This window comes from Oncorhynchus mykiss, chromosome 24, assembly GCF_013265735.2.
Source record: "Oncorhynchus mykiss isolate Arlee chromosome 24, USDA_OmykA_1.1, whole genome shotgun sequence".
Classification (NCBI taxonomy): Eukaryota; Metazoa; Chordata; class Actinopteri; order Salmoniformes; family Salmonidae; genus Oncorhynchus; species Oncorhynchus mykiss.
Window position 1 is genome coordinate 13013432 of NC_048588.1, and position 26314 is coordinate 13039745.

A 26314-nucleotide genomic window follows, 5' to 3' on the forward strand; every position below is an offset into this window, starting at 1 on the left:
TTGAAGTCAGGTCTCTGTGCAGGCCAGACAAGTTCTTCCACACAGATCTCGACAAACCCTTTCTATATGGACCTCTGCTTTGTGCATGGGGGCATTGTCATGCTGAAACAGGAAAGGGCCTTCCAACAAAGTTGGGAAGCACAGAATCATCTAGAATGTCATTGTATGTTGTAGCGTTAAGATTTCCCTTCCCAGGAATTAAGGGGCCTAACCCGAACCATTATAAACAGCCTCAAACCATTATTCCTCAAAAAAGTATTTAGTCAGCCACTAATTGTGCAAGTTCTCCCACTTAAAAAGATGAGAGAGGCCTGTAATTTTCATCATAGGTACACTTCAACTATGACAGACAAAAATAGAAAAAAAATCCAGGATTTTTAATGAATTCATTTGCAAATTATGGTGGAAAATAAGTATTAGGTCATTAACAAAAGTTTCTCTCAATACTTTGTTATATACCCTTTGTTGGCAATGACAGAGGTCAAACGTTTTCTGTAAGTCTTCACAAGGTTTTCACACACTGTTGCTGGTATTTTGGCCCATTCCTCCATGTTGATCTCCTCTAGAGCAGTGATGTTTTGGAGCTGTTGCTGGGCAACACGGACTTTCAACTCCCTCCAAAGATTTTCTATGGGGTTGAGATCTGGAGACTGGCTAGGCCACTCCAGGACCTTGAAATGCTTCTTACAAAGCCACTCCTTCGTTGCCCGGGCGGTGTGTTTGGGATCATTGTCATGCTGAAACCCCCAGCCACGTTTCATCTTCAATGCCCTTGCTGATGGAAGGAGGTTTTCACTCAAAATCTCATGATACATGGCCCCGTTCATTCTTTCCTTTACACGGATCAGTCGTGTAAACCTCTGAGACTATCACAGTGCAGGTGCATTTATACGGAGACTTGATTACACACAGGTGGATTGTATTTATCATCATTAGTCATTTAGGTCAACATTGGATCATTCAGAGATCCTCATTGAACTTCTGGAGAGAGTTTGCTGCACTGAAAGTAAAGGGGCTGAATAATTTTGCACGCCCAATTTTTCAGTTTTTGATTTGTTAAAAAAGTTTGAAATATCCAATAAATGTCGTTCCACTTCATGATTGTGTCCCACTTGTTGTTGATTCTTCACAAAAAATACAGTTTTATATCTTTATGTTTGAAGCCTGAAATGTGGCAAAAGGTCGCAAAGTTCAAGGGGGCTGAATACTTTCGCAAGGCACTGTATATATAGATATAATATAGAAATACAATTATTCCCTCAAAAATCATTATTTCACCTTTCACCCCCAGGGGTAGAAGGGGATCTGTTGGAGTAAGAGGTGTGGAATAAAAATAGCCATATCCCCGCTTGGATTTACAAGACAATCCAGGTTGGGGGACACCACGAGATAGCCAGTGTTATCATTAGCCTCCAACTGTTAGCTCTCTTGTTACTATCTAAAAATTGAATGAGTTAGTTTATGACTACCAAATTGCTGTGATTCTATGGAGCCAAGAAGCTGCTGAGATAATGTAAGTACTGTGACTAATGTCAGAGAGGAAGGGCCTGGGAGGGGAGGGCCTGTTCCTTTAGCATAAATTCTGAAATCCTGGTGAAAGAATGTGATGTATTGAAAATCAAGTGGTTTCCTCCCAATGGAACAATATTGTTTTATTTAACCTTTATTTCACTAGGCAAGTTACAAATTCTTATTTACATTGATGGCCTACCCAGGCCAAACCCTAACGATGCTGGGCCAATTGTGAGCCCAGCACCATCCGTCCATGTATATACTGTACATATAAGGTACCAGTCAAAACTTTGGACACATCTACTCATTATAGGGTTTTTCTTTATTTTTACTATTTTCCAAATTGTGGAATAATAGTGAAGACATCAAAACTAGGAAATAACACATGGAATTTAATTTAATTTAATTAGGCAAGTCAGTTCTTATTTACAATGCGGGGCTAGGAATATAAATAAATAAAATAAAAATATAGGCCAAAACACACATCACGACAAGAGAGATCACACAACACTACATAAAGAGAGACCTAAGACATCATGTAGTAACCAAAAAAGTGTTAAACAAATCAGAATATATTTTATATTTGAGATTCTTCAAAGTAGTCACCCTTTGCCTTCATGACAGCTTTGCACACTCTTGGCATTCTCTCAACCAGCTTCATGAGGTAGTCACCTGGTATGCATTTCAATTAACAGGTGTGTCTTGTTAAAAGTTGATTTGTGGAATTTCTTTCCTTCTTAATGTGTTTGAGCAAATCAGTTGTTTTGTGACAAGGTAGGGGTGGTATACAGAAGATAGCCCTATTTTGTAAAAGACCAAGTCCATATTATGGCAAGAACAGCTCAAATAAGCAAATAGAAACAACAGTACATCATTACTTTAAGACATGAAGGTCAGTCAACATGGAAAATTTCAAGAACTTTGAAAGTTTCTTCAAGTGCATTTGCAAAAAACATTAAGCGCTATGATGAAACTGGCTCTCATGAGGACCGCCACAGGAAAGGAAGATCCAGAGTTACCTCTGCTGCAGAGGATAAGTTCATTACAGTTACCAGCCTTAGAAATTGCAGCCCAAATAAATGCTTCACAGAATTCAAGTAACAGATGCATCTCAACATCAACTGTTCAGAGGAGACTGCGTGAATCAGGCCTTCATGGTCAAATTGCTGCAAAGGAACCACTACTAACGAACCCCAATAATAAGTAGAGACTTGCTTAGGCCAAGAAACATGAGCAATCGACATTAGACCAGTGGACATCTGTCCTTTGTTCTGATGAGTCCAAATTTGAGATTGGAGGAGGAATTGTGATGGTGTGGGGGTGCTTTGCTGGTGACACTGTCGTGATTTATTTAGAATTCAAGGCACACCTAACCAGCATGGCTACCACAGCATTCTGCAGCGATACGCCATCCCATCTGGTTTGCGCTTAGTTAGTGGGACTATCATTTGTTTTTCAACAGGACAATGACCCAAAACATCTTCAGACTGTGTTAGGGTTATTTGACCAAGAAGGAGAGTGATAGAGTGCTGCATTAGATGACCTGGTCTCAACAATCACCTGACATCAACCCAATTGAGATGGTTTGGGATGAGTTGGACCGCAGAGTGAGCGAAAAGAAGTGAACAAGTGCTCAGCATATGTGGGAACTCCTTCAGGACTGTTGGAAAATCATTCCAGGTGAAGCTGGTTGAGAGAATGCCAAGAGTGTGCAAAGCTGTCGTCAATGCAAAGGGTGGCTACTTTGAAGAACCTCAAATATAAAATATATTTTGATTTGTTTAACACTTTTTTGGTTACTACATGATTCCATATGCGTTATTTTGACTTGACAGAGAGAACTTATTGCGAAGGGGAGTGACTCGTGATACATCAGAGAGAGTGTACTTTGTTATAAAATACAGCAGATAACATTCAAATAATAATTAAAAACAATTGGGGAATCATCCAAAGTGATACTCTACCACGCCGAGTCTTCCCAGAGCCACCAGTCATAAGCTTTAATAGATGTCCTACACTAAATGACAAATTAGTCCACAGCTATCTTCCTGGTGACTCTCAAAACACTTGGCTAGACCACAAACCCAGGGGCTCTTTTAAATGCAACCATTGAAGAAATATTGTACATAAAAAAAAACTTTTAGTTGACACAGCTTCTAAAATGGAGTATCAGGTCAAGCATTTCATTAACTGCAAAACCACTCATGTCATCTACAGATTGGAATGTCCACAGAGCAAGGTGTTCTACATTGGACGAACAAAGAGACGCCTTCAAGACCGCTTAGCGGAACACAAGTACGCCATACGGGTAGGTAATGAAGACCATCTTGAACAGCTAAACCAGAGGGAAAGTTATTGGATTTACAAACTGCAGCCCACTAAGTACCCTGGTTTAAATGAAGATATGGATTTACAAACTGCAGCCCACTAAGTACCCTGGTTTAAATGAAGATATGGATTTACAAACTACAGGCCACTAAGTACCCTGGTTTAAATGAAGATATGGATTTACAAACTTCAGGCCACTAAGTACCCTGGTTTAAATGAAGATATGGATTTACAAACTTCAGGCCACTAAGTACCCTGGTTTAAATGAAGATATGGATTTACAAACTTCAGGCCACTAAGTACCCTGGTTTAAATGAAGATATGGATTTACAAACTGCAGCCCACTAAGTACCCTGGTTTAAATGAAGATATGGATTTACAAACTTCAGGCCACTAAGTACCCTGGTTTAAATGAAGATATGGATTTACAAACTTCAGGCCACTAAGTACCCTGGTTTAAATGAAGATATGGATTTACAAACTGCAGCCCACTAAGTACCCTGGTTTAAATGAAGATATGGATTTACAAACTGCAGCCCACTAAGTACCCTGGTTTAAATGAAGATATGGATTTACAAACTTCAGGCCACTAAGTACCCTGGTTTAAATGAAGATATGGATTTACAAACTGCAGCCCACTAAGTACCCTGGTTTAAATGAAGATATGGATTTCTTACCTTTCCTATAGGGTTGTGATAGGTCTATTTATTGTCCTCTAGTGGACATTTTGCTCCGTTGCCCTCAGCTATGTTTAGACGGTTGTTGTCCATGTTTACTGTGTTCTAGTGTACTATGGAATAGATTGCTTTCCTATTCTTGGCATTTTTCCTAGTTTCCCTTCCTCCTATTTTTTTTATACGCATTATTTCATTGTTTGATGTCTTCACTATTATTCTACAATGTAGAAAATAGTAAAAATTAAGAAAAACCCTTAAATGAGTAGGGGTGTCCCAATGTTTGACTGGTACTGTATATAAAGTATATATATAGTAAACAAATACTCCTTTCCATTGAGGTTCATTTCAACGAGTCAGTTTGTTTGTAAGGAGCCATACCTTGTGACAGGCGGACCGGTTTGGTGACAGGAAGCCCGTCTGTGGCACACTGGTTCCCACAGGGGTGGAGAGTGATGATCCCTGCCCGGTTCTCTATGTAGCAGTGCTGGGCGGCAACTCCTGGGCCCTGGATGCTGATGTCCATCGCCCCATGGCCCAACGTGGTCCTGCCTTCAGGAGCAACACCCAGAAGAGTGTGAGAAAAATATGGACACTGTAACTGAGAGATTCTAGCCTGGTGGTAGCCTGATCTGTTCATACAATAAAAGGAGTCGGCTAAAGAAGTACTAAAATATTACTGCCAGGCTAGAATGATCCCTCAATGTTCATAGAAGCAGTCTCATCAAACTTTGTTGCCAAGAGAAGAATGTGGCTGTATGTCGACTGTGGTTGTTTGTGACTGTAAATTGAACCTCAACTACAGTGTTTTACTTAATGTGTTCAACGTCCATGTTGTTACTGTATAATGACAAAGTTACCTATTAATTAAGTGACAGAACAACTTGGAAGAGAAGTGAAACCCTGAAAATAAGTGAATGATTGCGTAATCTTGTTTCATTCTGGTTTAATCCGTTGTACAAGTCTTTGTAACTCATGGCGAGAGTCAATGTCATATCCAGCAGTCATTCATCAAACTAGGCAGACATGCTAAATAGAAATGCTTTGTTGCTAAATCACATTCCACCCTCCACAACCCCCTCCTTCCGCCCAACACTGACCCTGTCCAGCCTCATCTCTACTGGGGCTCCAGATAAGAGGAGAAAACCCAGTGGAATGTCACATCACAGTGCAACACGCATTCTCATCCTCTCTCCCCCTGGACCAAGGCTTCCTCCCAAATAGCACCTTAATCCCTATAACGTGCATTACTTTGACCAAGGCCCATAGGGAATAAGCTACCATTATATAGGGTATCTGGTGTCATTTGGCATGCAGCCTTTTCATTGCATTCCATACCCAACTCCCCGCAGAACTCCAGACAAACCGAGAGGGGATGGAGAAAGGAATTCCCCAGATGAATGGGTAGCAGTGGTGGACATTGCAGGAGGGGGGGGGGGGGGGGATGGGGTACTAAAGGGGTGTTAGGGAGGGATTGTGGTGTAGATATTGAGGGGGGACAAATAGTAGACAGAGGGTCCACGGCCATTGGGGACATTTTTTGGGACATATTAAAACACATTTCCTGCAATTCTACACAGCTCGATATGACTTATTATGCATCGCTTGGGTTTTTTTGCGGGGTATATGGAGGGGTATTTTGAATACACAGTATAAGAGGAAGGATAACTGGAAGGCCTCCCCCCAATCTTTGGAGGGGGGGACAGCTAACCTGCATTTCAACCCATTTTGCCATGGTGCAGAGAGAAAAATTTGCAGTTTTATAAGGCTATTCTACACATTTTGTAATGAGTCTCAGAGAAAATGTTGCAGTTTTAAAGCTATTTTCCTGCAATTCTACATATTTTGCCATGAGGCTGAGAGAAAATGCTGCTGTTTTAAAGTAACTGTGTGGCTACCCAATGAGCATGGGCTCCCCAATATGCACCAGGTCCATTGTTAGCAAGGTTCCGTCGGTCCCATAGTGATGAATGACATTGTTTTGATAGCTACTGTACGTTGCTCAAGATGGCTACATTAGCATCAAATATGGGTAGCTACCGTGAGGGTATGGACTTCTGTTAACGTTACAACATTATGTCCTTGCTAACAATGGACCCTGTGCTAATTGGGTAGCCCGTGATCATGCTACCCAAAGTAATGAACCACTTCCGAGATGGGGGGCGAAGGACATTGTGTACCGGTGTCCTAGCTAGCTAGCTACTTCCATCGTCGTAATGTTAACAGAAGTTCAAACTCTTGCGGTAGCTACCCATTGTTGATGCAAACATAGCCACATAGTAATTCATAACTATGGATCTGACAGAACCTACAATGGACCCTGTGTATATTGGGTAGCCGCATCTGGCCAGCGAAAATCTCACTTTTAAAAGTACATTTTCTGTTAACTCATACCCAAATGTTGTTGACTCATCCCATACTCATATTTGTGTCCAAAGCATAAATTGGAGAGAAAAACACTTCAAAACCCCCACCTCAAACTTGTAACTCAAACAGACTATTTAAAAAAATGCTTGCTATTTCCTCAGAGGATGATGTCATCCTCCTAAAGGAGGAAGAGCAGGCCAATCAGTGGTCTACTCGCATTAATATTTTGTTGTTGTTGTTGTTGGGGAACGCCCACACCATTCCAACACAGAAAGTTGCTTTTTAGCATCATTAATTACCATTTTGCTGGACAACTGATGAAAGGAAGGAAAACTATTTAACTTAATTATTGGTAATATTTCACAGAAATCTGGAAACACTGGACAGTTACATTAAAGGTCGACCTTGGGCATAAATGCAAAAATAACGGTTTTATTTCCAATTTTTATTTATGACATTTTTTATGTATTCACCTGGTATGATCAATGCACCATCATATCAGGTAATTTAATGCTAAAACATTTTTTATAATGAGTGAAAAGATATTTAGCTACAGAAGTGCCATTTCTTAGTGGTCTCTACTTATTCCATCCAAAAACAAATCCTGTGAAATTACCTCAATACATACTGGAGAAGTTACTGGCTACCTACAAGTGGCTAGCTTAGCTAACGACCTAGCTACATCGGTTGCGGTGTGCATGACCAGAATGACACATCGATACACCTCCAAGGGCACACCCCATTTCTGTTTGAAAATTGAGAAAGAGGAGGAATTGGACAGTTTTTCAAGCCCAAAGTCGACAATTAAAGAACATTTCCTGCAATTCTACGCATTTTGCCATTGCTTATGACCTATGATATCAGGGGATGAATCAACCTGTTCTGCCTTCGGGCAATTTCACCGATGGGTTGAGGGGTTATGGTGGGGGGTGCTGCCCCCCCCCCCCCCCCCCTCTGCTGTCACATGGTTCTGAAATAGAGGTGACAACAGGGTCAGAGCACAGCCTATTTAATCCTGCTGGGACTGAGGTGTGTGTGTGTGTGTGTGTGTGTGTGTGTGTGTGTGTGTGTGTGTGTGTGTGTGTGTGTGTGTGTGTGTGTGTGTGTGTGTGTGTGTGTGTGTGTGTGTGTGTGTGTGTGTGTGTGTGTGTGTGTGTGTCTGGATGTGTGTGTGTCTGGGTGTGTGTGTGTCTGGGTGTGTGTATAGCCAATAGAGGTTATAGTGGTACTGAAGTGAACACTGCAGGCTGAAGGACATGCCACTGTCAGTTTTACGCTCCTGGGGCTGATGTGTGAGCATATGCATGTTCCTGTATTATGCGCTCCATTGAGTGTGTGCACGCAAATCCCCACTATTCAAAAGCACACATGAAAAATCAAAAGAAGTGTAAGAAGAACCAACCAAATGCTCACGCCTCAGAGTAACTCAATTCCTTTACATTTCACTACTGACATTTGGATAGAAGAAATATTAGCTCACCTTCAGGAAGGGGCAGCAGTGTGATGGCCGTACTGAGACGGCCACTGCCCAGACTGACCAGATGGGGGCGCTCTGCCTGGACCTTCAGCCCCTTGCCGCTCTCAAACAGATCCAGTGGCGTGCTCTATGAACAGGAAGGTCACAGACTCAATTATCAGAGTATTAACTCCATTTGGCCTCACATGGCAGTCTACAGTGCATTCGGAAAGTATTCAGACCCCTTGCCTTTTTCCACATTTGGTTATGTTACAGCCTCATTCTAAAATGGATTAAATGTTTTTTTTTCTTCAATCTACACACAATACCCCATAATGAAAAAGCACGAGCTTGGCACACCTGTATTTGGGGAGTTTCTCCCATTCTTCTCTGCAGATCCTCTCAAGCTCTGTCAGGTTGGATGGAGAGCGTCACTGCACAGATATTTTCAGGTCTCTCCAGACGTGTTCGATCAGGTTCAAGTCCGGGCTCTGGCTGGGCCACTCAAGGACATTCAGAGACTTGTCCCGAAGCCACTTTTGCATTGTCTTGGCTGTGTGCTTAGGGTCATTGTCCTTTTGGAAGGTGAACCTTCGCCCCAGTCTGAGGTTCCGCGCGCTCTGGAGCAGGTTTTCATCAAGGATCTCTATTTACTTTGCTCCCTTCATCTTTTTCTTGATCCTGACTAGTCTCCCAGTCCCTGCCTCTGAAAAACATCCCCACAGTATGATGCTGCCACCACAATGCTCCACCGTAGGGATGGTGCCTGGTTTCCTCCACATGTGACGCTTGGCATTCAGGCCAAATAGTTCAATCTTGGTTTTGTCAGACCAGAGAATCTTGTTTATCATGGTCTGAGAGTCCTTTAGATGCCTTTTGGCATCCAAACGGGCTGTCATGTGTATTTTACTGAGGAGTGGCTTCCGTCTGGCCACTCAACCATAAAGGCCTGATTGGTGGAGTGCTGCAGAGATGGTTGTCCTTCTGGAAGGTTCTCCCATCTCCACAGAGGAAGTCTGGAGCTCTGTCAGAGTGACAATCACGTTCTTGGTCAGTTTGCTCAGTTTGGCTGGGCAGCCAGCTCTAGCAAGAGTCTTGGTGGTCCTGAACTTCTTAAATTTAAGAATGATGGAGGGCTCTGGGTTCTTGGGGATCTTTAATGCTGCAGACATTTTTTGGTATCCTTCCCCAGATCTTTGCCTCGACACAATCCTGTCTCGGAGCTGTACAGATAATTATTTCGACCTCATGGCTTGGTTTTTGCTGTGACATGCACGGTCAACTGTGGGACCTTATATAGACAGGTGTGTGCCTTTCCAAATCATGTCCAATCAATTGAATTTACCACAGGTGAACTCCAATCAAGTTGTAGAAACAACTCAAGGATGATCAATGTTAACAGGATGCACCTGAGCTCAATTTCGAGTCTCATAGCAAAGGGTCTGAATACTTATGTAAATAATGTATTTCTGGTTTCTATTTTTAATGCATTTGCAAAAATGTCTAAGAATCTGTTTTTGCTTTGTCGTTATGGGGTATGGTGTGTGGAAAAGGGAAGGGGTGAAGTTGTATGTTAATGATTGGAAGCAGACTTAATATCATCAAATATTTTGGAAAAGCCAAATGGGATAGAGAATAGACCTTTAGACAACTACCCTCAAGCTACAGTTGGCCTTTTGACTAACCATTAACACACCCTCAATGGACGGATGCTCCCTTACACTTCAAAAGACAGTCACACAATACATGTTCCGTATCCAGACGAACAGTCAGGACAAATACGACATTATATGACCATGTTGGCTATTCAGAATGATCCCTTTCATTATTTCTCTATTCATAAGCACAATATGTTTCAACACTGTTTTAGCAGCTACACTGGATCACAGGCCTACATTACGGTTCATTTCATAGCCCAGGGACATCCAGCCTGTATGAATGTATTCTCTGTGTGGTGGCATTGCTCTAGCTGGCTGCTGGTGCTGTTTACATATCGCTTTATACAGAGAGAGTGTGAGCTGTGAAGGAGCCTAGTTATGCCCGCAGAGCAAAAACACCAGCATGGGGTTTTGGGCTTTGGGAGAAGGAGTTGTCATGGTAACAGCACTCACTTGAAACTGCTGAAGCACTGAGAGCTGCAATTAAGAGATTACTTCCTGGAAGACATTTCATATGAGCTAAGTTGTGAAGAACCTCTTTGTCATCATCATCATCATAACATCTCTCTGAATTTGTAGCACACTTGGGGTTTGTATTTCATTTCAGTCCAAATTAATTAATTTGATGCCTAGGCTACTCTAACATTGTACTGCAGAAGACTAGAGGGAGTAAAATGGTTGAGCCCAGTTATCATTAGCCCAATGTATGGCATGCTACCTTGAGTCTGTTACATATCCTTGCTGATAATCTTTTTCGTTCACCCGCTTTACAATCAACCCCTGCACACCAAGCAGCAGTATGACAGATCATAAAGTCAGCCTCTCCGTTGGGTGGCCACCCATGGCTGTCCAAATAGGATGATCTACCTTCAATTAGATCGATCAGTTAAAGCTGGGCCCGGGTGAAGAGGATAGGGGTGATGGATGATAATAGTTTTAACGCGTAGGCCAGCTAGCAGTAGTGACCAGATGCAGTAGATGAGGGCCCAGGAGTGCTGTGGGGGATAGCATAATCACATTTTGGACTAGTAATAGGCCTAATCACCATGCCACCATTTTGTAGTAGGTGATGAAATGTTGAAATCCCACATGGCCTCTTTGTCACTGTCTACTGGCTGTCATCAGGGTGGTGTTCAGTAGGGACAAAACGTTTTGAAATGGAGTGAAACAGATGCTACCTAAACCTGTCCAATAGAAATAAAATAAAACATTTTCCATTGCCAATTTGTTTTTCAACAGTGTGCCCTACTGATCACAACCCCCCAAAATCCTCATTAAACCTTACTAAGACGTCTCTGAAAAAAACATCCAAGTGTTTCCTGCTTGATAGGCCAAAGGCCTACTGTAACAAGTTCAATCTCTTCTGTCAGCCTCCCTTTGATATTTTTCACTTTGATGTCTTATGCTGGTTTAGTCATTGTCTCTCTCTGCATGTCAATATAGGTTACTGTATTAGTGGCACCCAGCTGCAGTTTCCTGTGTGCTACTGCTCCCCTGTGGCACTCCAGAGCTCTGAAACTCTGTCTACTGCTTTAAGCCCTGAGCCTATCCTCCTGCCTCCCGTTCCCTCTCTATATTCATCCCTCTCTAACTCTCCAGCCTCTCTCCCTCTCTCCACTCTCTATGTCCACCTCATCTTTCTCCTACTTCACATTTCTATTACCTTCCTCCCTCCCTGCTCTCTCTCTCCTTTCTCCTCTCTCTCACCCAACCCCCCCCCCCCCACCTCCCCCCTTTCAAAGACAGGAAGAAGACATTCAATGTCAGTATCCCTTTAATTACAAACCCAAATTCCTGGCAGTTTGGCAAGCGCTGCCATTTGCTCTCCATGCCCATTATAGCTGTTCCTTCACCTTTACCTTGATTGGTAGGTTGTTTCAACCTATTTTTATCTATAGCAGGGGTTTTCAGGAGCAGCCCAGCAGCCCATTGTGCTATAAAGTTGTAACACACATTAGGAGACTCAGACTTTGATGTCTACGTTTAAAAAACAGTGATCTGTAGCTACACTGCATCATATCACACCTGCATTCAAATACTATTAGCAGTACTTGAATTGGGCAGGAGCTCACTGAGTACTTCCACCTAAAATGTTCTTCTTCTTGAGTTTCTGCACCTTCTTTAAAATATTAGCTCAAAAGTTTTGAGAAGTTCCTGCACCTAAATATAAATGGTACCAGGACCAAAAATAAGTACCGCCACCTATTTCAGTCCAAGTCCAAGTCAATGACTATTTTACATCTTTCAAATTCCTTAAGCGTTTGCTTTAGCCTGCCTGGAGGCAGCTTGTTACAGACTCATTGTTCTCTTATCTAGATAGTCTTCAGGGAGCCTTGACATGTCACGCCAGTGGATACAGTAAGAAGAGAGGAGAAAATGCTGTGGGTATGGTTTGACATTGGAAAAATGTAACAAAATTACACATCATGATGACGGCCAGGACTTTGTTTCCAACGTTGCTTGCCAAGTTTATAGCATCGGTCACACAATGGCCTCACAGTCCCCCTCCCCATTAAGAGAACACTCATCACAGAGTGGTAGTGAAGGGCAGGCTGTGGTTAGAGAGATGAGACTGCAGAATACACACACACACACACACACACACACACACACACACACACAGACACACACACACACACACACACACACACACACAGTATACCAAATGTTAGGAACACCTTCCTGATATTGAGTTGCACTAAATTTGGCCTCAATTAGCAGGGCATGGACTCTACAAGTTGTCGAAAGCGTTCCACATGGATGCTGATCCATGTTGACTCCAATGCTTCCCACAGTTGTGTCACGGTAGCTGGATGTCCTTTCGGTGGTGGACCATTCTTGATACACACACACACACACACACACACACACACACACGCACACGCACACGCACACGCACACGCACACACACTCACCTGTAACACCTGATGGGTTTGCCGTCCACACTCAGGCAGGTTCCTGTTCAGACTGTCCATATCAACTGCGTTGTCAATCACCCCCTCTGACACATGAGGATCCTATGGAACAAAACACAACACACCTGTGAGAGGAACATCTAACAAAGAGATGAAAGGATTCTGAAGGATTCAAAGGCCTTCTGCCGTTACTGACTCCTGCTGTTTACAAAAGGCAACATGAATCCTACTTTTTAATCCACTTTTTGTGGCTCTGTCTTTCGTCTCGTCTTATGTGGCGTTTATACTGTACATGCACGGTCATTCACATGGGTCTATACATTACAGGTGAAAGAGAATGGTCCAGAATGCTTAACTAGCCATGGCCAAAGGGACTGTGAAACATCAGACCTTACAAGTGATCAATGAGTACTCTCAGAGAAAGGCAGACCCAGCTGATTGGGATTCTCCCTTCAGCCCCTCTCAGCCAGGATGAGTCAGTAATGTGATTCATTAGATGAGAATACACCACACACAGGGAGACAGTGTACAGATTCTGCTGATATCCTCTATTACCTCACTTTACCAACAGACAGAGACACAGGGTGATCTCCCCTGAGACCTGACACAGGAATGCATTGCAGCCTTCTTTCGTCTGTCTGTCTGCCCTCCCCTTAGTCTCTACCGCACCCATCCCTCTCCCCCACTCCCCTTATCCCACAAATTCCTTCTCTCTTATTCATTTCTTTTTGGCTTTTCCACCGAGTCAGCCCAGAACAGATTGCCGTACATACTTTTCCATGTCTGTATTTGTACGTGTCATAAATGACCAGATTTGAGAGTGAGCGTATGTGAGACTAAGAAAATACTTATGCACCCATTGTGGGCAAATTAAGTCGAGAAAACCACAAGTAAGGTTGTCCAACACAAAATTATAGTCATCTTTGAACATTTGAGTGCCTTGGACGGAAGTGTTCTCAGAGTAATTAGCATCCCTAAAATGATGTGCAGGGTTGGTGAATACACTACATGGCCAAAGGTATGTGAACTCCCCTTCAAATGAGTGGATTAGGCTATTACAACCACACCCGTTACTGACAGGTGTATAGAATCGAGCACACCGCCATGCAATCTCCATAGACAAACGTTGGCAGTAGAATGGCCCGTACTGAAGCGCTCAGTGGCGTTCAACGTGGCACCGTCATAGGATTCCAACAAGTCAGTGGAGGATGCCAGGAAAACGCTACCTGCCCGAATGCATAGTGCCAACTGTAAAGTTTAGTGGAGGACGAATAATGTTTTTCATGATTCAGGCTATGCCCCTTAGTTCCCATGAAGGGAAATCTTAGCGCTACAGCATACAAAGACATTCTAGGCAATTCTGTGCTTCCAACTTTGTGGCAACAGTTTGGGGAAGACACTTTCCTGTTTCAGCATGACAATGCCCCCCGTGCACAAAGCGAGTTCCATACAGAAATGGTTTGTCGAGATCAGTGTGGAAGAATTTGACTGGCCTGTACAGAGCCCTGGATGAATTGGAACGCCGACTGCGAGCCAAACTTAATTGCCCAACATCAGTGCCCTATCTCACTAATGCTTTTGTAACTGAATGGAAGCAAGTCCCTGCAGCAATGTTCCAACATCTAGTGGAAAGCCTTCAAAGAAGAGTGGAGGCTGTTTTAGCAGCAAAGGTGGGGGACCAACTCCATATTAATGCCCATGATTTTGTAAAGAGATTTTCGACGAGCAGGTGTCCACATAGTGTATGTTTCTGATGTATCCCAATCCACAACATAGATTCAAATGTTCTTTATCATCAAGTTTATCCTGTTAACGTGATAGATCTCTGCCAAGAAATTCACTAAAATGTCTGACATTACCTATAGAAATGGCAAAAATGAATATGTCGACAAACAGTTTAAAAAAACACTATGATCAGAACAAAACACTTCAATCAAAGTTATATTTCACATGACTATACCTACAGTACTAAGAACATACTGTGTGTGTGAGAGACCGAGTAACCTTATGATATAGCCATCACGTCCCTTGTCATATCTTACAGTGCAGTTGTAGGGCTCTCCGGTAATTACCTTTCACCAGTTGTCCAGCAATTATACGGCCTCCATTGTGAAAAAAATTCTTACTCTCGACTACAGAGTGAGCAAATTAGAGCTTCCTTCAAAGCTGCTACAGTACCTGCTACTTGCCAGCTGCTATACCTATTGTTGAGGTATCATCTACCTCAACAATCACCCCTGATTCGTTACATGCTCCCATTCACAGCACGGACCTGTCTGTCCTTGCTATGCTGAACTAAGCCAGCATTCTTGCCTGGCAGCCACAAGCCCTGATAACAGAAGGAGAGAGGGATGGAGAGAAGGACAGAGACAAAAAAATGAGAAAAAGAGAACATTGAGAGAGGATGAGAGGTGAGGGGTAGAAATAGCCTTTAGAGTGATTATACGGTATTATTAACACTATTAGGGAAATATAAACATGCAATAACTCAGAGTGTAACTCCATGAAGGCAATGTAGGTCATCTGGAGAGCTGGATAAAGAACATACGATAGGCCATCATCGTACTCTGTCTAATCCAATATATCTCTGTGATCTAGTCTGGTTTCATCTGATTCCAGACCCTATTCTCAGCCAGTTCCCACCACATGCCATCACATTCATCAAAGCCTTCTCTCTCTCTCTCTCTCTCTCTCTCTCTCTCTCTCTCAAAACTGCCTTTTCTCTAAAGATGCGCTCTACAGAACCAGCCCACTGCTAACTACACACACACAGATTAAAGGAGAAACAATGCAAAGCATGGCACTTTTCTTTTTTTTCAAACTGGAGTGGCTGCTATAAAGGCAGGCATTGTGTTCTATCGAGCATGCATGGATCTTTCCCTCACACATGAAGGAATCTTTTTTGATGGGGATATGGGAGGGGAGCCATCGAGTTGAATAGCAGAAATGTTGGAGGGAGGGAGGGAGCTTGTGGCTTGCTGAAGGCATGCGAGTATGGGCAATAGTGGGGCATATTGTTTCCAAACCCGAAGTCCCACGACGGTCCCAGGAGACAAACAAATCCGTCACTCAAACACGTTGATGAAAATCTGGGAGAATTATGGAATTTGGGAATTTCTTCCCTATTTTTTTCCCCTTGTCAAGACAGAGAAACTCCTAAACATCAGCTGTAGTGTAGAACAAACTTCCTCGACACAACAACAAGATATTACCTCCGTAGACATCCTATGGTAGCTTATGTAAAAATAGAATCTCACTACTGTCCAAACATACCATTTGGAGGTTTCATCATGCACATGAAAACACATGGGACAATATTCTCCACAGATTATCAAACCCATGGGCATGAATTTCCAATGAAGAGCCGCTTTGTGCGCTTCCGAAATGCGGATGCGTCGGAAATAAATAGCAATTAGAATAGAAATGAATAGTCTCGTATGGAGTAAGGTAATGACTGGCTGCATGTTCCTTCCTACTCAGAGGATTACTCAACACTGGCATTAGAACTGAGGTGGGCTGGAGAGAGAAAGAGAGACAAAAAGACACACACACAAATACCCTGGTGTTGCTGAACAATCCATCAATTCTCTTACAAATGCCATATCTGCTCACATGACAGATTTACTATAGCATTTATGGTTCTTGTCATAAAATATTCACTGCCTCCATAAAATGTAAGCCCTCTCTCCCTGAGACCGGATGTGTTTCTCACCCGGAGATGTTGCACTCTGAGAAAACATCTCTGCAATCATCTGTTCTAATATTCACACTAGCATACTACCTAGAATGAAGCAATGTATTGGGCACATATTCTAGCTAAGTGGTATGTTAGTATGGACATTGGAACGTAGCCTACATGTCAGGGAACAGGGTAGAGAGGGGAGAACAGTAGTTCTAGTAGTAGGCACCATGGACAGCCGACTATAGGAAACCAAGTGGCTGCACATAAATACTTGGCATTTCAGGGAACATATATTTATGGCGACAATTGTACTCTGCAATGTCCCTTGGCGCTTCACAACTGGATGTGGCGACAGCCAAACAGCACCTTCTGTTTTTAGAGCGAGGCCACAGAAATGTAGAAAACTACCATGAGAAGAGTTTCCGCATGTATTTTTTAGGCAGCCTTTACCAGATACCTTAAATCAGATGATATAAAGAAGATTCATGCTACTTGCACGATATCCACAATGCAAGGATATGCCTACAACAATACTATTCCAGAAGGCAAAGGTTAAAAATGTCGTCCCCCATGAATGATGCAGCGCCCTCCGTGGGCCAATCAGTGATCTCTATGGCAAGACGAATCATTCGCCCAAAGTTTTGTCTGAGATATCGAGTGGGTTAGCTAGACTCATATCCCCGAGCATGTGTGCCAAATTTCATCACTCCGAGTCAAACAGATCAAGAGATATAAACATCTGCCTGTTATAGCTCCCCTGTGGGGTCGATATGAATGTTCTTGCATATGTTGAGTCTTGACAGTGTTTGCAACATGTGTACCAAATGTGGTTACAATACGAATATACTTGACTGATTTATATGCATTTATGTGCCATACCATGCCCATGTGAATGTTTATTGGTCAATAGCGGGGTTAGGGGCATGACCTTTAAAGTTTGCAGTTTCAATCGCCATCTGGCCAATCAGTGTATTTTTGTAAACGCCAGATCTCTATGGCAAGACGCATCATTCACCCAAGTTTAGTCAAAATCAGGCCAGTGCTGTCTGTCATATTGCGTGTGATGAACATACGCACTTACTAACACGTGGAGACAGAGCCACAGGCCCCTCCCCGATTTCATTGTGGGGGACAGTTAAGAAGTTGCAATAGTCTACGTACCGAGGGGCTAGGGTCAGTCTGTTATATCCAGTGTAATTCTTCTGTCTTATCTGGTGTCCTGTGTGGATCTGAGTATGCTCCCAAAAATTCTCTCTCTCTCCCTCCCCTCCCAGATGTATCTGAGCCCTAGGACCATGCCTCAGGACTACCTGGCCTGCTGATTCCTGGCTGGACCCAGTCCACCTGGTCGTGCTCCAATTTCAACTGTTCTGCCTGCGGCTATGGTGTCACGACTTCTGCCGAAGTCGGTTCCTCTCCTTGTTCGGGTGGTGTTCGGCGGTCGACATCACCGGTCTTATAGCCATCGCCGATCCATTTTTCATGTTCCATTTGTTTTGTCTTGTTTTCACACTCACCTGGTTTCAATTCCCAAATTACATGTTGTATATGTTCCCTCTGTTTCCCCCATGTCCTTGTCGGGAATTGTTTATTGTAAGTACCTGTGCATTGTGTACCAAGGGTACAATAACCAAGGGTCAAAAATAACCATACATTGAATAACAATAAGCATACAGTAGAGTACATGTGCAGGTTGATTGGTCTGTCAGACACTGTCCCTCATCTTATGGCTGGCAGTAATGTAGTGTGCTGCCAACCCACAGCTCTCTGCATCCATCCCCAACAGCCTACTCTCAACAGAGAGGTCTTTGAAAGGGTTTCAAATTTGGGGAAATGACAGTCTCTAATTGTTTTATATTTTTGACATTTTATAAGGAAAATGCAACTCTGTCTCAGGTTCTGCTGCTGTGCAGTGGTTGCACAGCCTTTCCTCTACAGGGAGCCAGGTGTCTACCCTTCTCAATGGCAAGGCTGTGCTCACTGAGCTTGTACTTGGTCAAGGTTTTTCTAAGGTTTTGATCAGTAACCATGATCAAATAGTTTGCCATGGTGTACTGTCAAATTAGGGCCAGATAGCACTGCATTTAGCTTGTGTTTCCCAATAAGCTATGTAGTTTTGTTTTGATTGTATTGTAATTTGTTTAATTCTGATTGATTGGATGTTCTGGTCCTGGGGCTTCAGTGTGTTAGTAGAACAGGTTTGTGAACTCTGGACCAGCTGGATGAGGGGACTTTTTCTTTGCTCAGCTCTTGGCATTGCAGGGTTTGGTAATGATATGAGAGGGGGTCACTGTATTTTAGATGTTTCCAAAACTTAATTGCTCTTTTTTTTAGTTTTTATTATCAGTGGATATTGGCCCAATTCTGCCCTGCATGCATTGTTTGTAGTTTTCCTCTGGACATGTAGGAGAATCTTACAGAACTCTGCATGCAGGATTTCAATGTGGTGTTTGTCCCATTTGGTGAAATCTTGTTTTGCAAGTGGACCCCACACCTCTCTGCCATAAAGTGCAATTGGTTCAATTTGAATTAGTTTTTTTAATGGCGTAGAATGCCCTTCGTGCTTTCTCTCTATTCATTCACTGTCTCATCAATCTGAGCCTCATTAAGGTGTCCAGTTGAGCTTATTTTTAAACCTAAGTAATTGTAGTGTGTGCAGTACTCTATATATTTTGTACCAAATGAGAACTTTGGTCTAATTCCCTGAGATCTGAACCTTCTCTGGAAAATCATTATTTTAGTATTTTTGTGGTTTACTGACAGCGCCCAGGTCTGGCAGTACTGCTCTAGCAGGTCCAGGCTCTGCTGTAGGCCATGTGCTGTGGGTGATAGCAGGCATAGGTCATCTGCGAAAAGTAGGCATTTAACCTCTGAATTGTGGAGACTAACACCAGGGGCTGAGGATTTTTCTAGAATAGTGGCCAATTCGTTGAAGTAAATATTGAAGAGTACAGGGCTCAGATTGCAACTCTGGCGAAGACCCCACCCCTGGGTAAGAATTCTGTTATTTTCTTGACAATTTTAATATGCACATATTGCCAGTATACATTGATTTAATTGTTGTTGTCATATGTTTTACCCCCTACACCACTTTCAATAACTTTGTAGAACAGTCCTGTATGCCAAATAGAATCAAATGCTATTTGGAAGTCGATAAAGTAAGCATATTTTGGTATTATTTTGGTGGACATGTTTATCTATCAGGGTGTGTAAGGTGTAATATGATCAGTCGTGCGATGTTTTGGTATAAATCCAATTTGGCTTTTACTCAAGACATTGTGCTTATTAAGGAAGTTTAGAACTCTTACATTTATAATACTACAGAAAACCTTCCCCAGGTTACTGTTCACACAAATGCCTCTGTAATTGTTATTGTTATGAGTCCTTGATTCCAGATGTCAGGGAAATGACCTACACGCACGATCAAATTAAACAGTTTTAATATAACCAATACAATTTTTTGCACTAGTGAGTTTGAGCATCTCATTTAGGATGCCATCAGGTCTGCATGCTTTTTTAAATTTGAGAGCCTGAAGTTTCTTATAGAGCTTCTGGTCAGTAATTGGGGAGTCCAATGGATTTCTATTGTCCTTTATGGCTTTCTCTAATCCATTAAACTTCTCATGAATTTTGCATTGTTCTGCATTTGTGTCAATTTGAACGGTGTTGTAGAGTGTTTTAAAATGGTTTGTCCATATGTCACCATGTTGTATTGCTAATTCCTCTTGTTTCACTTTATTTCATTTTTTTCCAATTTTGCCAGAAGTTGTGTTTATGTTTATGAACTCCTCAATTAGTGTCAGCTGCTTGCTGTTGTACTGTGCTTTTTTGGTTCTGAATGTACGTTTATAGAGTTTTAAAGTCTCACAGTAATGAAGGCGTAATTCACCATTATTTCGGTCTCTGTGCTTTTGGTTGGATAGTGTTCTATGTTTTTTCCTTATAATTTTACAGTCTGCATCAAACCAGTTGTCATCTGTGGTCTTTTTTGTTTTGTTTTTTATCAATTTCAATTGTGCTTCTTTTGCCGTTTGCCTGAATATATAGTTGATGTTTTTTACTGCTAGATTGATGCCTTCTTTACAGTGAGTGAATGTGGTATCCAGAAAGTTATCTAAGAGTGTTTGGATATTTTAGTTACAGGTTGCTTTCTGGTATTCTTCTGTGCTGTTTTGGGCCCATCTGTATGAATGTCTGATGTTGTACAGCTTAATGGGCTGTGAATGTGTGGTTGTTTCCATGTCTGTTCTTTTGAGGATCAACGTAATTTGGCTGTGATCAGACAGAGGTGACAGTCAATGAGCTGAGAGAGAAAGGGTCAATGTCTGTAATCATATAGTCAACTGTACTGTGGCCAAGAGGTGAGCAATAGGTGAATCTCCCCAAAGAGTCCCCCGTAACCTACCATTGACAAAGTATAGACCCAGGCTTCGACAGAGCTGCAACAGATCCCTTCCGTTTTTGCAAAACGCAGCCTCATATGATGTAAAATGCATCATACCGGTTGTTTTCCTTTAATGCAAATCGTTTCATTGATAATCACAAAATCTGATTGTCATTGTTTCCATCTGGGTCATGTTCAGTAGGACACACAGTTTTCATTGGACAAACTCAGGTAAGTACCTCTCCATTTCAAAACGTCAAAACATTTGTACCTGGGACAGGCAGGAGGGGTATATGTCCTAATATGTACACCGTACAGGAGGCTAAACAGTGAGCAGCATCAAAGGCTTCCCTCCCTACTCTTCTTCTCTTTAACACCAGTGAGATATATGACTGTTTATTATAGGCCACATAGAACAAAGGGAATCTGCAATAGGCAGGGTACAATGACAGTCAGGTTCAGTGGTTGAGGTTGGTCAGTCTAACCTAGTAACAAAGAGAATGAGAAACAGTACATTTAATTTGTCTAAACTGAGATGATCTACTTACCTAGATAACTGGCCCCACAAGTTTGGATTTATTTAGAATTTTCACAATTTATTGTAAAAGCCATTCAAAGCTTTCAAATCATAACAGAAATCTAAGAATAGATTCATGAACAGCATTGGTAAATGGGATACGACCAATGGATGTGGCCTTTCAGACAGAATAAAAGGTTTCCACTTTTGTTTTTGCATATGACTAAGAGTGTTGTCTTTGCCCATTTGTTATGTGAGCCAATGCACAGTATTTAACTCAAGTTATGGTTGACATGTATAGCTAAAACTGGCCAGTATGATGGTACTTTCTCATAAAATTCTCCATATAACATAAGCAAAAGCACCTATGAAAAGTTCTTGTCTGATTTTAAAATACGGCTGAAGAAAATAGGACCTGAGAAAGTCAATAGATGGACTTGTTGTGTGAACTGTGAACCATATAAGAGACTGCATCTCTTCATGGAAGGATCCCGGAAAGACAGAGTGACAGCAAGAGGAAAAAGATGACAAACAAAGAAGGACAGCTAGAAGAGGTTGACCACAACGTTTCTGAGTGTCACTATATGTGGACATCCTGTGTGGCCGACAGAGGAAGCATTTCCTGTAGGGCCGAGGCCAAGGCCAGGGTCCGATAGTGGCCTCTGTCACTTTCATATAAGGAACAGAAGGATATAAGGGACAGCACAAGGATCTCCGTGTGTAGTTCGGGAAACCCGCCCAAGAGATCAGGATGCAACAGACTAAAATGCAAATGGGACTTTTAACATTTACTAACAACAGATGCAGATGTTTTAAACACTAAATTAGAGATTTGATATGCACAATGATCTCTCAACTAAATGGTCACTTACGCTCCTGATGCCGAGTTATATGTTACAAGTGCAACTATTTCTGATTTACAATGAATCATTCAGTAGGAATAATAGGAGTGTCAAACCAATCGACAACGCAGCAAAAATATAAACATGGGTCAAAACGAAGATAAAGCAATGATATCAATATTGACATGCTCTGCATTGCCTGGAAGAGTTTTTGTCATTCCTTCCTCAGCTGATGGTGTGCTCTAAACACACAGGCTCAGGGCCCTGGCCCAGAGCTATCCGTTTTGGACCCCAGCCACTCTCTGCTGCAGGCTAAACACACCACCTGCTCCACCGTGGGGAACAGCAGAGCTACAGAACACAGGGCTCACAGATCATCGTACCCTTTGTGAAAGCCGTTGAAGGTATGACGCTTTAATTAATGACAGCATACATGTTTCATAATGCTTTAGAACTTATTTATACATTTTCAGTTGATTTAAAATGGCCTTTAGTCAGTTAACTGTGATCATTATGAGATGATAAGACTGTATAATACTTACATTCTGATGACAAGCCTCTTCATAATACTTGTTGGTCATTACGATATGGGTGACTACATGTTATGCTGTGTGACCGATTCCTCGCCACTGCACTGACATCACTGAACAACTCATACCGGCAAATACTGGAACTACAGTGATGTAGCTCAGTGGAGAGAAGAGGAACGCTATAATTATTGGATTAACGTTTCCATACAAAAATATGTCCTTCACATGCAGAACACAAAGCGCTATCTAATACATGCACGACCAGCAAGGCAAGCTTGACTAAAACTAAACCCCTGGCTTAGATGCCAGTTCAACCGTTAGGGAGTGAGTCATTCTTTCTTCGGCTCTGATATTTCCTTACTAACATTAGGGGATAGGGCAGGGGGAGTTTGAGAGTTAGAGTGGTACCATGGTACTCCAAATGCGGGTCATTGCTCAAAAGTTCCGTTGACTTTGGCTGTTTGTTTCCCAAAGACACAGAGCTCTACAGGAATTCCTGTGCTGGTCGGCACAAAAAGCTATTTTCAATGTCCATAGTCCCCCAGAGGAGAGAGGGAATGGACTAGGCTACTGGACCGTCCACCACTCCACTAGGTTACAGGGCCCAGCCGTCCCACAATGTTGCCCCACCACACATGCTGATACAGACAGCACATGGCCAGGGAAACCCCCAGGGAATTATTGGACAATGTGTGTGAGAACAGGGCTGACCGACAGCCTTTGGGAAACAGATATCCTAGCCACGTGATCTAAAGAGAGAATAATCGAGAAAGATAGAGTGAGGGGAAACCATGTTGATTAGTATACATATCTGGTCTCCAAATGTAAAATTTCTACTTTCCATTTCCACAGTCCAACTGTTTTTGTAAAAAAAAAAATGTTTTAGTGAATTATTTTTTTCCTTATTTTTTAAACCTTTTTTACATTTTTCTCCCCAATTTTGGTCTTGTCTCATCGCTGCAACTCCCCAACGGGCTCGGGAGGCAAAGGTAGAGTCGTGCATTCTCCGAACCATGACCCGCCAAACTGCGCTTCTTAACACCAGCCAGCTTAATAACCCAGAAGCCAGCTGCTCCAATGGGTCGGAGGAAACATTGTTCAAGTGACAACAGAGATCCACCTGCAAGCACCCGGCCCGCCATACACAAACTCTCCCCTAACCCGGACAACGCTGGGCCAATTGTGTGCTGCCCTATGGGACTCCCAATCACAACCGGTTGTGAAACAGTCTGGGATCGAACTCAGATCTGTAGTGACGCCTCTAGCACTGTGATGCAGTGCCTTAGACCACTGCACCACTCGGGAGGCCCCCAACTGTTTTTGTTATACAATGAGAAATAAAATGACAATCAGTTACACTATTTTAATCTAAGCTTTTGAGCATGTCTTACAACATGCCAACTATGAATCTCACTAAAGAATTCAATTCTTTCTTAACTCATTTATCCACCTGTACATTTCCATGTTTACAGCTCTATGCTCCCTCTTACCTTTGGTACAACCTGGATTTTAGTATGGAGCTTTCACACCAGGAGTACTCTGACCCCAATGTTAGCTGGACAGAGATAATGTTTAATCTCTCAGGTCAGTGTCCTCAGCTGGTCAGTGGGCAGAAACACCGGTGCCATGGCTTTCTGGATCCTCAGAACAGGCTGTCCCAGGACTTGCTCAGTGTACACAGAGTTCCTCCTTCTTCAACTGAAAATTCTCCAAATGGAAACGACAGCAGGCAAATGCAGCACTTCTCTCTCGCTCTCTCTAAGTGAGTCAAAAGTCTGTAACTCCATACCAGCCAGGTGACGTTTGGCTGGAGTCACAACTGCTGCCAAACTCTTTGGTACCAGGCTGTGCCTCTCCAACAGTATTTTGACTGACGTATTGGTCTATTCATTAATCTTGCAGTCCCTCTTAAGAAATAAAAACAGACAAAGAGGAGCGGCGAGCCAGGAATTTGAATGTGGTGTTGCCAGAATAAGCTGAGTAACAAGTACACAAGGCCCTGTGTGTCAGTGCAACAAAACAGCAGCCACCCTCCCTCCTTTTTGGAGTTGAAAGGCAGCTCTTTCACACAATATGCTGCTTGTCAAGAGTGTCACAGACCCACCCTGCCCTCTCTCCCTTTGACTCTCACTTTGTCCTCATCATCAAGTGGCAAATGTCAGTCAGTTACAAGAGAGAGGTCTTCACAAATTAGTTCAGAAACCCATTCTGGTCTATAAAGGAAAAAGGGAAAAGTGTTGGCTGTTGTTGTTGCTAAGGACAGCACTATGAGAAGACGGAGTAACAAGGAAGAGGTGGAAGCAGGGTGGGGGGAGGAAACGACAGTGTGGGATATATCCCTTTGAGTAATGGAAACTGCGCCTCTGGATGGACGGACAGCCATCCTCTTCTCCCCCTCCACGACATTCAAGAATCTCCTTCCCAAAACAACTCTATTTCTGTAAGGTTGTGCTTTTCCCTTCTCAGTGAAGCATGTGTTCTTGAACGTAGCCCTGTTTCTTTGTGTTCTGGAACGTAGCCCTGTCTTTCATTTTTGTTCATTGATTTCACCTGTGTTTGTTTCTCACCTGGTCTCATCAGCTCCCTATTTAGTTCAGTTTGTATGTTTGTATGTTTGTGAGGTATTGTTTGTTTTTGACTGCCTATCTGTGTTTGACCATTGCCTGCCTGCGACCATGATTCCTGCCTTCTGCGAAGGCTTAATAGACATCTGCCATGCTCTGCGGGTGAATCTACTCCTTTTTCTCCTACTCTTATTCATTGCAATTTTGAATTGTTCATGTTCAGACAACATGCAGAGTTCAACCTGGTGAATATGAATTGAAAGCCTGCAATATATCATAGTACTCTAGCTCTTGTTTTAGACAAGCATCTTGTGTTCATATGTAGTCAAATTATGTGGCCTATCATTATAGGCATTTTCCAGACAAATAGCCGGAGAGAGAATGGTTTCCTTGGACAAAGTGAAAACAGGTTCAACTGTGTTTAAATGTTACCAGTGACTTACATGATGACATCTCGTTTGGACCGCCAACCATGTGTTACCGTGACAACACATCTGGAAAACACCCCAACGATCAGTCTTGCGTGTTCTCAGATATTGTACCAGTAATAATGATCAGCTAATGTTGGGTTTCCACTACCACTAAAGAAATCTATGAATGCTAATATGGTTAGCAGACGCTTTTATCTAAAGCAACTTATATAACTGTCAATTTTGACAGTGTGTGTATATCTGGACCAAGAAGGAATGGAACCCACAGCCATGGTGTTGCTAGCCCCATCCTCTACCCCTCTGAGCCATTGGAACCACCAATTTGAATATATCATTATGAAGACTTATGATCAGCTCACTTCCCAAGTCCTTGCAAACAGGAAATAACTGACTATGAAATAGAAAAAATATTTTAAAGGATGATTCAGTCTGACACTGATTAAGTCTTTGTTTT

The 26314-nt window shown here is 42.5% G+C and overlaps 1 protein-coding gene across 1 annotated transcript in view; it reads right to left on the bottom strand.

Moving 5' to 3' along the window:
- Window positions 1-23008, bottom strand: part of LOC110503778 (pleckstrin homology-like domain family B member 1) — an 83756-nt gene extending 60748 nt beyond the window's left edge. Inside the window, 4 exon segments of the mRNA XM_021582311.2 lie at window positions 4896-5066; window positions 8362-8485; window positions 12911-13012; window positions 22878-23008. Of these exon segments, the coding sequence (XP_021437986.2) occupies window positions 4896-5066; window positions 8362-8485; window positions 12911-13012; window positions 22878-22916 (436 nt within the window). The 5' untranslated portion in view covers window positions 22917-23008.
- Window positions 23009-26314: the final 3306 nt, after the last annotated feature.